Source organism: Hylobates moloch, unplaced genomic scaffold (assembly GCF_009828535.3).
Source record: "Hylobates moloch isolate HMO894 unplaced genomic scaffold, HMol_V3 SCAFFOLD_11, whole genome shotgun sequence".
NCBI lineage: Eukaryota > Metazoa > Chordata > Mammalia > Primates > Hylobatidae > Hylobates > Hylobates moloch.
The window spans coordinates 55,155,770-55,170,380 of NW_026652286.1; the positions used below are offsets into that span (position 1 = coordinate 55,155,770).

Consider the following 14,611-nt stretch of genomic DNA (forward strand, 5'->3'; position numbering starts at 1 on the left):
TAAAGCTTTTATTGGCTGGGCACGGTAGCTCACGCCTGTAATCCCAGCACTTTGGGAGGCCAGGGCGGGCGGATCACAAGGTCAGGAGATGGAGACCATCCTTGCTAACACGGTGAAACCCAGTCTCTACTAAAAATACAAAAAAATTAGCCAGGCGTGGTGGTGGGCGCCTGTAGTCCCAGCTACTCCGGGAGGCTGAGGCAGGAGAATGGCATGAACCCAGGAGGCAGAGCTTGTAGTGAGCCAAGATTGCACCACTGCACTCCAGCCTGAGAGACAGAGCGAGACTCTGTCTCAAAAAAAAAAAAAAAAGCTTTTCTTCCCCCTCAATCTTCTGTCCTCCTCCCCTAATTCCACGTTTTTGTGCTTGAGACAATAAAGGGACCATGACCAGGCTTATCGGAGAAAAGGGAAGACTTTTTCCTGCTTTGAAGTGAAGGGCTAGAGATCCCACCACTATTCCCACTGCCACTTTTATTTTTCCTTATAATCATTGCCGGGCCTGATGGTTAGGCAGGTAACTACTTTACTCACACTTGATCAATTGGTTTTGTTGATTTTTCTGTGCTGTGAGAAACTAGAGATAACAAACTGCCTGGCTCTTAAAGTCACTTTTTTTCCCCTATAAAAGGTTCATGCTGCATTTTCAAATTAATTGTGTCTCTGACTTTATGGCAAGTTAAAATTTCAAAGTTTATTTCTTCACATTTTTTATTTTTTTTCCAATCAAGGTACATTCAGGATCCTAATAAAATTCCAGAAACACTGGACAATGATACAACTCAGAATCTATTAACTAAAGCAGTTGAAACTTGCTTTGTTGGACAAAGCTTTATTTTTGGAGTGACGGTAATTGAGACTAGCTTTCTTTTTAATAATCTGTTAACATTTCCATTGTAATGAATTATGTGAATTTTCTGAATAGTTGTTAGGAGTTCTATAAATGTGACAGCCTGTAGAAACATTTTAAACTATGTAAAAATAGCCTATAGGTGGTCTGTTAAAACACCATGTGTGACAACTTCCTCTTTCAAAAGTCAGGGGGGCCTACTTCAAATGCTTTCAGAGCTTAAAAATATAAATTTATTATATATTTAGAAATGTTAGATATTTGTTTTTGGTATTTAGTATTTATTTTGCCCTCCAGATTTTGTTCAAATTCTATAGTAAAACTTCCACCCATTCTCTAGCTTTTAAATTCTGTCATCTATAAAAAGAGAATAATGGAACACTGAAGGCAAACTATCTGAGTATTGATAAGTATACTAAAACTAGATTAAGAAAGATGGTCTTAAATAATTATAAAAGTGACTGTAGAAGAAGTTAAAAAAAAGTATTGACTTTGAAGGAGTAATAGTTTTCTGTATCATCTATGCTAAAGGGAACAAAGAGACATTTTTTTCCACACTGGAATCAGGGTTTTAAAAGAGGAAATAGAGCACTCCACAACAGAAGAGTGAGAAAAATCCAAAGGGAAGGTAGAATCAGTGGCTACAGAGCTTTACTTTGTTAAAATCGTAGACAATCCTTTTCTCTCCTCTCTTCTTTTTCCTCCTCCCCTTTTTTCCCCTCCCCTCCCCTCCTTTCTTTCCTTTGCTAACGAGAACTATGATAGTTGCCATTTATTGAGCCACTACTATTTTTTAAGCACTGTGCAGTTTTCCATTTTATTACTAAACAGTAATCCTGGATTTTTATTTTTATTTTATAAATGAGAAGACTCAGGGAGGTTAAATAAATTGTCCAAAGTCGCAACACTATTAATAAATGCTGGGACTAGGATTTCTTCAAATCAGTTTAAACAAGCTCTTTAAGGTTTATATTCTTTTACATATGCTACTTTGCCTATAACACTAACAGAATCGAAATTGGAATTGGAGGATGGAGGTAATAGTTGTATCTGTTTTAACCTTTTAAATCTGTTTATTTTATTTTATTTTTGAGACAGAATCTCACTCTGTCACCCAGGCTGGAGTGCAGTAGCAAGATCATGGCTCACTGCAGCCTTGACCTTCCTAGGCTCTGGTGATCCTCCCACCTAAGCCTCCTGAGTAGCTGAGACTACAGGCACACACCACCATGCCCAGCTAATTTTTGTGGGGGTATGTTTTGTAGAGGCGAGGTTTTACCATGTTGCCCAGTCTGGTCTCAGACTCTTGAGGCTCAAGTAATCTGCCTGCCTCGGCCTCTCAAAGTGCTGGGATTACAGGCATGAGCCACTGTGCCTGGCTAAATCTCTGTTTCATGTTTAAGTAAAAGGAAGACAATTTTATTCTTACTTAAATTTCTTTGCTTCTTTCACAGAATTTTGAAAACCAGCCTGGACAACATTCAGATGCCAGTAACTTCTTACAGCAATGCTCTGACCACAAAAGCAAAGCCAAAGCACTAGTGGCTTGCCAGATTGTTCTACCAGACCCAGGTATTGCAGGCTTTACTGTCATTGACTACTTCCATCAACTTTTGCAGACTTTTAATTTCAGGAAACTTCAGTGTGACTCTCAGGCACCTAACAATAATTTACTTTCTTTAGATCACTCAAATAGTGATCTCAGCAGCATATATGCTTCTGACAGCACTTCTTATCTTTTCAAGTCCTGCAGCAAGGATACTTTTTCAAAATTCTGGCAGCCATCACTTGAATTCACTTCCATTGTTTCACAACTAACAGATAATGATGATTTTTCAGCTTCAGAACAAAGTAAGGCCTTTGGTACTCTTCAGCAGAACAGAAAGTCCATCTCCATTGCAGAGGCCACTGGTTCCAGTAGCTGTTATGATCCCATTCAGGATTCATGGAGCCTTGTTTCATATATGAATAAAAAGAGTACAGCAGAAAAGTTGGGTAAAGAACTTGGCTTACAAGCTAAGGAGCTGAGTGCAGTTCAGAGCAGTCATCATGAAAGTGGAGTTAATGACTCTAATTTATTCTCTTTGGAAATGCGAGAGCCCCTTGAGTCAAGTAATACAAAATCCTTCCACAGTGCAGTGGAAATTAAAAATAGGTCCCAGCATGAGCTACCATGTTTTCAGCATCATGGTATAGATACCCCCACTAGCCTTCAAAAGAGATCTGCATGTTGTCCACCTTCGTTACTCAGACTTGAAGAGACAGCCAGCAGTTCCCAGGATGGTGACCCTCAAATTTGGGATGATCTGCCATTCTCTGAAAGCCTGAACAAGTTTCTGGCAGTTCTTGAAAGTGAGATTGCTGTAACCCAGGCAGATGTCAGTAGTAGAAAACATCATGTAGATAATGACATTGATAAATTTCATGCAGACCACAGCAGGTTATCTGTGACTCCCCAGAGAACTACTGGAGCCCTGCATACACCACCTATAGCTTTAAGATCATCACAAGCAATAGTCAAAGCAAACTGTAGCAAAGATGACTTCCTTTTCAACTGTAAAGGAAATCTAAGTCCTAGTGTTGAAAAGGAGTCACAACCAGATAATAAAGTAGAGGCTGTCTCTGTAAATCATAATGGAAGAGATATGTCAGAATATTTTCTACCAAATCCTTACCTGTCAGCTCTGTTTTCATCTTCAAAAGATTTAGAAACAATAGTTACTCTTAAGAAGACTATCAGAGTCTCACCACACAGGGAGAGTGACCATTCTAGTCTAAATAACAAATATTTGAATGGATGTGGAGAAAAATCAGTTTCAGAAATGAATGAAAAGTTGACAACTCTGTGTTATAGGAAGTATAATGATGTCTCTGATCTTTGCAAATTAGAAAATAAACAATATTGTAGGTGGTCCAAGAACCAAGATGACAGTTTTACAATTTGCAGGAAACTTACATATCCTTTAGAAACTCTATGCAATAGTCCAAATAGAAGTACAAATACATTGAAGGAAATGCCTTGGGGACATATCAATAACAACATAACACAGAGCTATTCTATTGGTTATGAAGGTAGCTATGATGCCTCTGCTGATCTCTTTGATGATACTGCTAAAGAAATGGACATTGCAATAGAGATTACCAAAACATCACAGGATATTTTCTTACAATGGGGAATGTCTTTGGCAGAAAGTCATCCTTCAGAGTCTGATTTTTCACTGAGATCACTTTCTGAAGACTTCATCCAGCCTTCACAAAAATTATCCTTGCAAAGCCTATCTGACTCTAGGCGTTCAAGAACATGCTCTCCAACACCTCATTTTCAATCAGATTCAGAATATAATTTTGAAAATAGTCAAGACTTTGTTCCGTGTTCACAGTCAACTCCAATTTCAGGGTTCCACCAAAAAAGAATTCATGGGATAAACAGAGCTTTCAAAAAACCTGTATTTTATTCAGATCTTGATGCTAACTATGAAAAAATAAGGATTTTCCCTGAAAATGACAAACAGCAAGCCAGCCCAAGCTGTCCAAAAAATATAAAGACACCTAGCCAGAAAATTAGAAGCCCTATTGTATCTGGTATTTCACAACCGGAAGTTTTCAATCACTACCCTTTTGCTGAGTGCCATGAAACTGATAGTGATGAATGGGTCCCTCCTACCACACAAAAAATATTTCCTTCAGATATGCTTGGATTCCAAGGCATAGGTCTAGGGAAATGCCTTGCTGCCCATCATTTCCCTGATCAACAAGAGTTACCAAGAAAGAAACTGAAACATATTAGACGAGGAACCAATAAAGGTTTAATTAAGAAGAAATTAAAGAATATGCTTGCAGCAGTTGTTACGAAAAAGAAAACTCCTAAATATAACTGTAAAAGTTCAGGCTGGATTTCCAAATGTCCAGACATTCAAGTCTTAGCAGCACCTCAGCTGCACCCTGTTCTTGGACCTGATTCTTGTTCAGAAGTCAAATGTTGCCTTCCATTTTCAGAAAAAGGCCCACCTTCAGTGTGTGAAACTCGAAGTGCTTGGTCACCTGAATTGTTTTCATAAAAAGTCACCTGAACCCAATTCCTGAACTTTTAAATCTGTTTGGAAATGTTTGCCTTCGGGGGTATGGAAAGCATTCTTTACATTTTAAACACTTGGAGAGAAGCAAATTGGAAAGAGGACTCTGCTGGGTGCTACTGTGCCTTTTAAAATATAAAGCCATTGTCTTCCCCAGAGTTTTATCTAGAATACTATGATTAGGTAATTGAGCACTTTATCTTATACTGTTTATTGTACTTTAATAATATTGTTAAGATTGTTTTTGAAAGTATTAACGTTTGTTAAAATCACATATACATCCAGAAATAAAGTCTTTGCAAACCAAAACTTAGTCTTTTTTAATTGTTCAGCTCAGACCAGAAAATGCCTGCTGTATTATAGGCCAATGAGTGTGCTGAGTTTGGGACAGAAAGCTACAAGATCACTGATCGCAAAATATTTGTCTGCTGGATAAGACAGATAAACAGGTAATTTCAATACAGTGCAGAAGATGCAATGATATGGGTTTGTAATGGGCATGATAAACATTTACGTTGCTATGGGAGCATGGAAGAAAAGCAGCTAACCCATCAGTGAGCTGAGGGTAAGAAGAAATGTTTTAAGAAGAAAAGCTATTTAGAAGTTGTATGTGAAACTGTTGGTATTTTATTTAATACGTATACACTGAATGCGTACTCTACATGCCAAGGGCCGTGCTTAGTGCTGGAAACTGAAGATAAAAATCAAGCTCCTTCCCTCAAACTCATGATCTATTGGAATAATCAGGTAATTAGAATCTGGTAGGTTCTATGATAGGAGGTACGCTTGGGGTGCTAATAGGAACAAAAATGAGAAGCAATTTTCAGACACTCAAGTCTTAGCAGCAGCTCTGCTGCACCCTGTGAAATCTTTCACTTATCCCTGGTCAGCTTCCTTTGCCATTCCCCACAGCAACCATTCCAAAACAACACTTTCTTCATGCCACAAAGCAACTGCTACTCTCCTTGCCTCCTACTTCATGGACAATATTGAGATCACTTGGTATTTTCTCAACTTCCCACACCCATACCTACCCACATGTCTATCTGTACTCACCCACAGCTGCTTTCCTCTAGTCTCAGAAAATGATACCATCTAAGTGCTAATCTTTCCATTTAGACTGTTGATCTATTACACCCATCTTTGAGGTCTTGTACCAAATGTTCCCCCTATATTTTTACCTTCTTGCTCTACTGTGTCTCTCCCTCTCCACAATTTTTTATTTTGAAAATTTGCAAACAGAAAAGTTGAAAGCGGCTCGACGCAGTGGCTCACGCCTGTAATCCCAACACTTTGGGAGGCCGAGGTGGGCAAATCACCTAAGGTCAGTAGTTCGAGATCAGCCTGGCCAACATGGTGAAACCCTGTCTCTACCAAAAATACAAAAATTAGCCAGGCATGGTGATGCATGCCTGTAATCTCAGCTGCTCAGGAGGCTGAGACGTGAGAATCACTTGAACCTGGGAGGCAGAGGTTGCAGTGAGTCAAGATCGCGCCACTGCACTCCAGCCTGGGCGACAGAGTGAGGCTCTGTCTCAAAAAAAAAAAAAAAAAAAAGTTGAAAGAGTAGCACAATGATATGGTATCTGTACATACCATTTAGATTCAATCATTTTAAACATTTTGCCTTTGTGTGTGTGTGTTTGGTTTCTCTGTGTCTATATAAATACAGTTTTGCTTTGCTAAACCATTTAAAAGTAAGCTGCAGACAGGACATTTCACCCCTAAATTCTTCAGTGCAGATTTTCTTAAAGGCTTCTTTGTACATAGCCACAGTATCATTATCACACCAAGGAAAAATAACAGTAATCCCCAATATCTAATATTCAGCCCATAATCAAATTTTTCTACTTGTTTCCAAATTATAATTGTTATTTAACCAGAATTTCATCAAGGTTCATCCACAGTGTTTGCTTGTCCCTTTTTCTAGAACCTCACCTCTTATTTCACATAATAGTAACTTTATGGGGAAAAAACATCAAACCACTGTTCTGTAGAATGTCCCACATTCTCGACTGGTATGTTTGCTTCCTTATACTATCAGTATGTTGTTTCTCTACCCCATGCCAGTCCCCACATTTCCTGAAAAGTAGGCCTAAAGACTAGATGCGATTCAGGTTTTGGCAGGGATATTTCATGGCTCATGTTGTGTACTTTATGTTGTAACACGTGAGGAGACACAATATCAAGTTGTTCCACTATTAGTAATGCTAAGTTAGATTGCTTGGTTAAAATGTTGCCCACCAGATCTCGATGTTAAACATACTTTATTTTTCCTTTTTAAGAGTAAAGAGTCAGTGGTGGTAAATGAGTTTGCTTTTCCTTCTATCACTACAGACTCAAGAATTTTTATTTTTCCTATGGAAAGAAAAACAAGCCAAGCCTGGTAGCTTATGCCTGTAATCCCAGCACTTTGGGATGCTGAGGCAGGAGGCTTTCTTGAGTCTAGGAATTCAAGACCAGCCTGGGCAACATGGCAAAACCTCATCTCTACAAAAAATTAGCCACGTGTGGTGGCACACGCCTGTAGTCCCAGCTACTCGGGAGGCTGAGGCAGGAGAATGGCATGAACCCGGGAGGCGGAGCTTGCAGTGAGCCGAGATCGCGCCACTGCACTCCAGCCTGGGGGACAGAGTGAAACTCCGTCTCAAAAAAAAAAAAAAAGAATGTAAGTGATTTTTGCACCGTCATTTTGTATCCTGAGACTTTGTTGAAGTTAAGGAGCTTTTGGGTTTTTCTAGATTAGAATTATGTCATCTGCAAACAGGGATAGTTTGACTTCCTCTCTTCCTATTTGGATGCCCTTTCTTTCTTTCTCTTGCCTGATTGCCGTGGCCAGGACTTCCAGTACTATGTTGAATAAGAGTGGTGAGAGAGGGCATCCTTGTCTTGTGCCAGTTTTCAAGAGGAATGCTTCCAGTTTTTGCCCATTCAGTATGATATTGGCTGTGGGTTTTTCATAGATGGCATTTATTATTTTGAGGGATGTTCCTTGGATACCTAGTTTATTGAGATAATCATGCGGCTTTTGTGTTTACTTCTGTTTACATGATGAATCATATTTATTGATTTGTGTATGTTAAACTAAACTTGCATCCAGGGATAAAGCCTACTGGATCATTGTGGATAAGCTTTTTGGTGTGCTGCTGGATTCAATTTACCAGTATTTTATTGAGGATTTTTGCATCGATGTTCATCAAGGATATTGGCCTGAAGCTTTCCTTTTTGTTGTTGTGTCTCTGCCAGGTTTTGGTGTCAGCATGATGCTGGCCTTGTAGAATGAGTTAAAGAGGAGTCCCCTCTCCTCAATTTTTGTAGTAGTTTCAGCAGGAATGGTACTAGCTCTTCTTTGTATATCTGGTAGATTTCAGCTGTGAATCCATCTGGTCCTGGGGTTTTTTTGGTTGGTAGGCTCTTTATTACTGACTCAATTTCAGAGCTCATTATTGGTCTGTTCAGGAATTCAATTTCTTCCTGGTTCAGTTTTGGGAGGGTGTATGTGTTCAGGAGTTTATTCATTTCTTCTAGATTTTCTAGTTTATGTGCATAAAGGTGTTCATAATATTCTCTGATGATTGTTTGTATTTCTGTGGGGTCAGTGGTAATATCCCCCTTGTTATTTCCAATTGTGTTTAGTTAAATCTTCTCTTTTATTCTTTATTTGTCTAGTTAGTGGTCTATTTTTTTTTTTTTTTTTCAAAAAAAAATCTACTGGATTCATTGATCTTTTGAATGTTTTTTTTATGTCTCAATCTCCTTCAATTCAGCTCTGATTTTGGTTATTTCTTTTCTTCTGCTAGCTTTCTTCTTGGTTCTCTAATTCTTTTAGTTGTGATATTAGGTTGTTAACTTAAGATCTTTCTAAGTTTTTGATATGGGCATTTAGTGCTATAAATTTCCCTTTTAACACTACGTGTCCCAGTGTCCCAGGGATTCTGGTATGTTGTATCTTTGTTCTTACTAGCTTCAAAGAACTTCCTGATTTCTGCCTTAATTTTGTTATTTACCCAAAAGTCATTCAGGAGCAGGTTATTCAATTTCCATGTAATTGGATGGTTTTGAGTAAATTTCTTAGTCTTGGTTTCTAATTTGATTGTGCTGTGGTCTGAGAGATTGTTCGTTATGATTTCAATTCTTTTGCATTTGATAAGGATCACATCAGTGTTTTACTTCCGATTATGTGATTGATTTTAGAATATGTGCCATGTGGTGATGAGAAGAATGTATATTCTGTTGTTTTTTTGGACGGAGAGTTCTATAGTTGTCTATCAGGTTCATTTGATCCAGTACTGAGTTCTGGTCATGAATATCTTTGTTAATTTTTTGTCTCATTGATCTGTCTAATATTGTCAGTGGGGTGTTAAAGTCTCCCACTATTATTGTGTGGGAATCTAAATCTCTTTGAAGGTCTCTAAGAACCTGCTTTATGAATCTGAGTGCTCCTGTGTTGGGTACATATATATTTAGGATAGTTACACCTTCTTGTTGAATTCAACCATTTACCATTATGTAATGTCCTTCCTGGTCTTTTTTGATCTTTGTTGGAAGTCTGTTTTGTCAGAAACTAGGATTGCAACCCCCGCTTTTTCCTGTTTCTCATTTGCTTAGTAGGTTTTTCTTCATCCCTATAATGTGTGTCATTGCATGTGAGATGAGTCTTTTGAAGACAGCACAGCAATGGGTCTTGGTTCATTATCCAGCTTGCCACTCTGTGCCTTTTAATTGGGGCATTTAGCCCATTTACATTCAAAGTTAGTATTGAAATATGTGGATTTGATCATCATGATGCTAGCTGGTTATTTTGCAGACTTGTTTAAGAGGTTGCTTTATAGGGTCACTGGTCTGTGTACTTTATTGTGTTTTTGTAGTGGCTGGTAAGGTTCTTTCCTTTCCATGTCTAGTGCTTCCTTCAGGAGCTCTTACAAGGCAAGTCTGATAGTAACAAATTCCCTTGGCATTTGCTTGACTGAAAAGGAACTTCTTTCTCCTTTGCTTATGAAGCTTAGTTTGGCCAGATAGGAAATTCTGGGTTAAAATTTATTTTCTTTAGGATTGTTAAATATCGGCCCCTAATCTCTTCTGGCTTATAGGGTTTCTGCTGAGAGTTCCACTGTTAGTCTGATGGGCTTCCTTTTGTAGAACTTGGCCTTTCTCTCCCTCTGCCTTTAACATTATTTTCTTTTATGTTGACCCTGAAGAATCTGATGATTATGTGTCTTCAGGATGATCTTCTTGTGAAGTATCTTACTAGGGTTCTCTGCATTTTCTGAATTTGGATGTTGGCCACCTGAATTTGAATGCCAGCTGGTGCATGGCCATAGGGTCTGCCCTACTGGGGATCTCCACTGGTCAGGCACAGTCTGCCAGTGCGGAAGCTATGGTGCAGGCCCCCAGGGCACCTGAGAATGCCCTATAAGCAGGTATGGCCAGGCTGAGGCCTCAGGAGAGGCCAACATACCAAGGGGTGCTCAGGTCAGACCAGCCACATCTGATAGCCGAGATAACCCTGCAGAGATCAGGTCTAACAGTTTCCCTAGGACTAAAGTCTCCTGTGAGAACAAGTTGAGCCTAGGGGAATGGGTGTCCCTGGCTGTGCTCTGCTACAGACAATCTGTCACTAAACTCTCTGGGCTCCACATCAGCTGGTTTGCTGCCCCTACCACTTCTCTAAGCAGCTCTTTCTGCCAACTCAAGTGTCCATGGTGGTTGAGGGGTCTCCTCCTGCCGGGGTTCCAGAGGCCTGTGGTGAGGGTGAGTTGCTCCTTGTCAGTTCAACTCACCCATTCCTCTGGAGCCATTGTGGGCCAGGAACAAGTTCCAGTGCACAGCAGACCATGCAGGGTTCCCAGCTTTCTCCTCCTTCAGCTCAGCTTCTGGGTCTTCCCTCTGTTCACTCTTGGTGCCTTCCCTCTGAAGATCTATTAGGAGCATGCCAGTCATCTCAGTCCCTCGGTGGGAGCTGTTCCACGTAGCTGTGTCTAGTCAGCCTTCTTGCCCACCCCTAAAGATGATTTTGCACGTACAAATATTGACACTCAGTGGCTGGGCAGAAATTCTCTCATTTTAAATATCAATTTGAATGGGTAGCCGAAGTTTAAGAATTTACTTCAGAACTGTTCCCTGGTCCTGCTTGCCTCTGTGCAGCACAGCTGGACCATACCCTACAGGTTTCCCACTTCCACGCAAACACCTGGGAATGCCCTGTATCATTTCATTTAATCCTCTGAACACTGCATGGTCAGTGTATATTAGCTCAATCTTACACAAGAAAAAACTGAGGCACAGAGGCAAAATAACTTGTTCAAGGTCACAATCAGTATATGGTAGAATTAGAATTCAGTCTTTTGTCTATAAAACCATGTTCTTCCCACAAATGTTAAGGCAAAAATTGTTAACTGCCTACTCAAATAGTCATTCTCTGCTTCCTTCTCTGTAACAAAACACCTATTTTACTCAGGGTAGCATTATTCCCTATTGAAAGAATATATTTTCCATGCTCCCTTGCAGGCCAAGTCCTGGCCAGAGAGATAAAAATGGAAATGTTGCGTGGACAATATAATGAAACCACAATACTAGTCCCAGGCTACCAACCTCTAGACTTTCACATGATGACAAAAAACAAGCAAACAAACAAAAATCTTATTTTGTTGTCTCAGATTTCAAAAATTATACATAGCCAAATAATCCTAACCAGCATGCCACATATGTCAGTATTTCACCACATTTTGTTCTTGAGATAGGATCTTGCTCTGTTGCCCAGGCTGAAGTACAGTAGCACAATCATAGCTCACTACAGGTACAAACTTCTGGGCTCAAGTGATCCTCCTACCTCAGCCTCCCAAGTAGCTGGGACTACAGGCACATGCTGCCACGCCTGGTTAATTAAGAAGTTGTGGGGGTTTTTTTTTGTAGAGATGGGGCCCTACTATGTAGCCCAGTCTGGTCTTCTGGTCTTGAACTCTTGGTCTTAAGTGACCCTCCCGCCTCAGCCTCCCAAAGTACTGGGATTATAGGCGCAAGCCACCATGCCCAGCCCTCACCATGTATTTTGTTGTTGTTGTTGTTTTTGAGACAGTCTCACTCATTGCCCAGGATGGAGTGCAGTAGTGCAATCACAGCTCACTGCAGCCTCGACTTCCTGGGCTGAAGTGATCCTCTCACAACAGCCTCTTGAGTAGCTGGGGCAAGAGGCACACACCACCATGCCAGGCTTTTTTTTTTTTTTTTTTTTTTAAGAAATGGAGTTCCACCATGTTACATAGGCTGGTTTTGAACTCCTGGGCTCAAGTGATCCGCCTGCCTCGGCCTCCCAAAATGCTGAGATTACAGGCATGTGCCACTGTGCCCAACCACCACATGGTTGGGTGTTTGTTTTTGTTTTTGCCTTGCACAATTTTCTAAAGCCAAATAATTCTGCTCTTAATGGCCCATTGATTAGTAAAACAGCCGTCAGTGTCCAAATTATTAGCATTATCTTACAAAAAAAAAAATAAACCCAGACCTGGCACAGTGGCTCATGTCTGTAATTCCAGCACTTTGGGAGGCTGAGGTAGCAGAATTGCTTGAGCATAAGAGTTCAGGGCTGCAGTGAGCTGTGATTGTGCCACTGCAGTCCAGCCTCGGCAACAGAAAGACATCCTGTCTCCAAAAAAAAAATAAATAGACCTATAGGTTCTATCTTTTTTAAAAAAAATACAGAATCCATGCTTGAGGATATCAAAGATATATTTAAAACTTTTCAGATACAATAGTGATATTATGATTGTTTTTAAAACTCTTGTCCTTTAATGATACATACTGGAATATTTCTGGATGAAGTTGTATGATGAGCCAGGTGCAGGCGCTCATATTTGTAATCCCAGCACTTTTGGAGGCCAAGGTGGGAGGACTGCTTGAGGCCAGGAGTTCAAGACCAGCATGAGCAATAAAGCAAGACCCCCATCTCTAAAAAAAAAAGTTATTATATTAAATTGAAATTTAAAAATTAAGAAAAAAATTGTGTGATGTATGGGCCTTGCTTCAAAATAATACAGAATGGAGAAAATGGGGGGAATATAGATAAAATAAAATTGACCATGGGTTGATAATTATTGCAGTTATTGATCATGAGTTGATAATTGTTGCAATTATTGACCATGAGTTGATAATTGTGTACATAAAGTATTATTACACTATTTTGCTTTTATCTATGTTGACATTTTCTATAATATAATACAAAATTAAATAAGATATAGCCAGAATCATGAGGACTTCCCACAATCTTCACACTTACTCCTATGGTACAAGTCACCTTTTCTCACCTGCATTGTAGCAGTAGTCTCCCTAGATGGTTTCATTTCTTCTGCCTTTGCCCCTTTATAATCTATTCTCACAGGGCAGCAGAGTGACCATGTTAAAATATAAATCCAAATTGCTCCTCTACTCAAAACCCTCCAAAGGCTGCCTTTTTACTCTAAGTGAAAACCAAAGTCCTTGCAATGGCCTCCAAGGTGGTGTGAGCTATGCCAGTATCCCCCTCAAATCTCATCTATCCTTACCCCTATTCATTGATTTTGTTTCACCCATACCAGAATCCCCGATGCTCCTAGAGAACCAGGAATTCTTTTGCCTTAATGTCTGTGCACATTCTGTTCCCTCTGCCTAGAACACGTTTCATCAAGATTTGTATACTGTTCCCTCCCTCACTTCTTTCAGGTCTATTTTCAAATGACACATTATCAATGAAGCCTTCCCTTGACCACCATACATAAATTAGCAACACTCCACCATCATGACCTTTCCCTGGTTTGTTTTTTCTTTCTCACCCTCACTCAGGCTGGAGTGCCATGGCACAATCACTGCTCACTGCAGCCTTGACCTCCTCCTCAAGCGATCCTTCCACCTCAGCCTCCTGAGTAGCTGGGACTACAGGCGTGCACCAGCATGCCAGCTAATTTTTGGTATTTTGTAGAGAAGGGATTTCGCCATATTGACCAGGCTGGTCTTGAACTCCTGGGCCCAAGCAATCTTCCCACCTTGGCCTCCAAAAGTGCTGGGATTACAGGTGTGAGCCACCATGCCTGGCCTTATTTTCTTCATAGTAATTATCACCACTTGATGTACTATACATTTCTTTATTTTCTACCCCTGCCATGCTATGACGCAAATTCCACAAAAGTAACTTTTTTTTTATTTTGTTCACTGCTATAGTTCCAGTCACTAGAACACTACCTGGCGCATAACAGGTAACTGACAAATAAATGAAGACAAGCATTGAGATCCTCATTTAATAAATGAGAAAACCGAGGTGAAAACAGGTTAAGTACCTTGTCCAAAATAATATAGGTACCTTGGCCTAAAGCCTTTGTACTCTTCCTTCCCTTTGCCCAGAATATTTCCATGTTCAAAGCAGTGTCTTAATTTTTGCCTTGCCTCAAAATCTGTATGCATTGTACTTCAGGAGCTGAAAGTACTTCACAGGGTTACAATGAAGATTAAATATAAATATGAGCATCAGTAAACTTTGTAGAATGTTATGCCTCATACAGTTGTTAATTCTTCTAGGTTCATCTCTAAGATCAAAGTCAGAAAGATTGTTTCTCCAAGCTTATTTTGATCTAGATGTGAAAATGCAACCATTCTATGGCCCGTATAAATTCCAGGCATGAAAATACAGATAAGATGTCTTATATTATTAACATGTGGTTTC

General features: G+C 39.8%; 1 protein-coding gene across 3 annotated transcripts in view; it reads left to right on the plus strand.

The window, feature by feature from the left end:
• Positions 1-14,611, plus strand: part of DDIAS (DNA damage induced apoptosis suppressor) — a 48,911-nt gene that overhangs the window by 28,253 nt on the left and 6,047 nt on the right. For 2 of the 3 annotated variants that reach the window (XM_058446255.1, XM_032167035.1), the window contains 2 exons: positions 732-849; positions 2,305-5,232. In XM_058446255.1, the coding sequence (XP_058302238.1) occupies positions 732-849; positions 2,305-4,908 (2,722 nt within the window). In that variant the 3' untranslated portion in view covers positions 4,909-5,232. Of the gene's footprint in view, positions 1-731; positions 850-2,304; positions 5,233-5,255; positions 5,373-14,611 lie in introns of those variants that run through there. The other variant, XM_058446256.1, reaches the window with a different exon arrangement.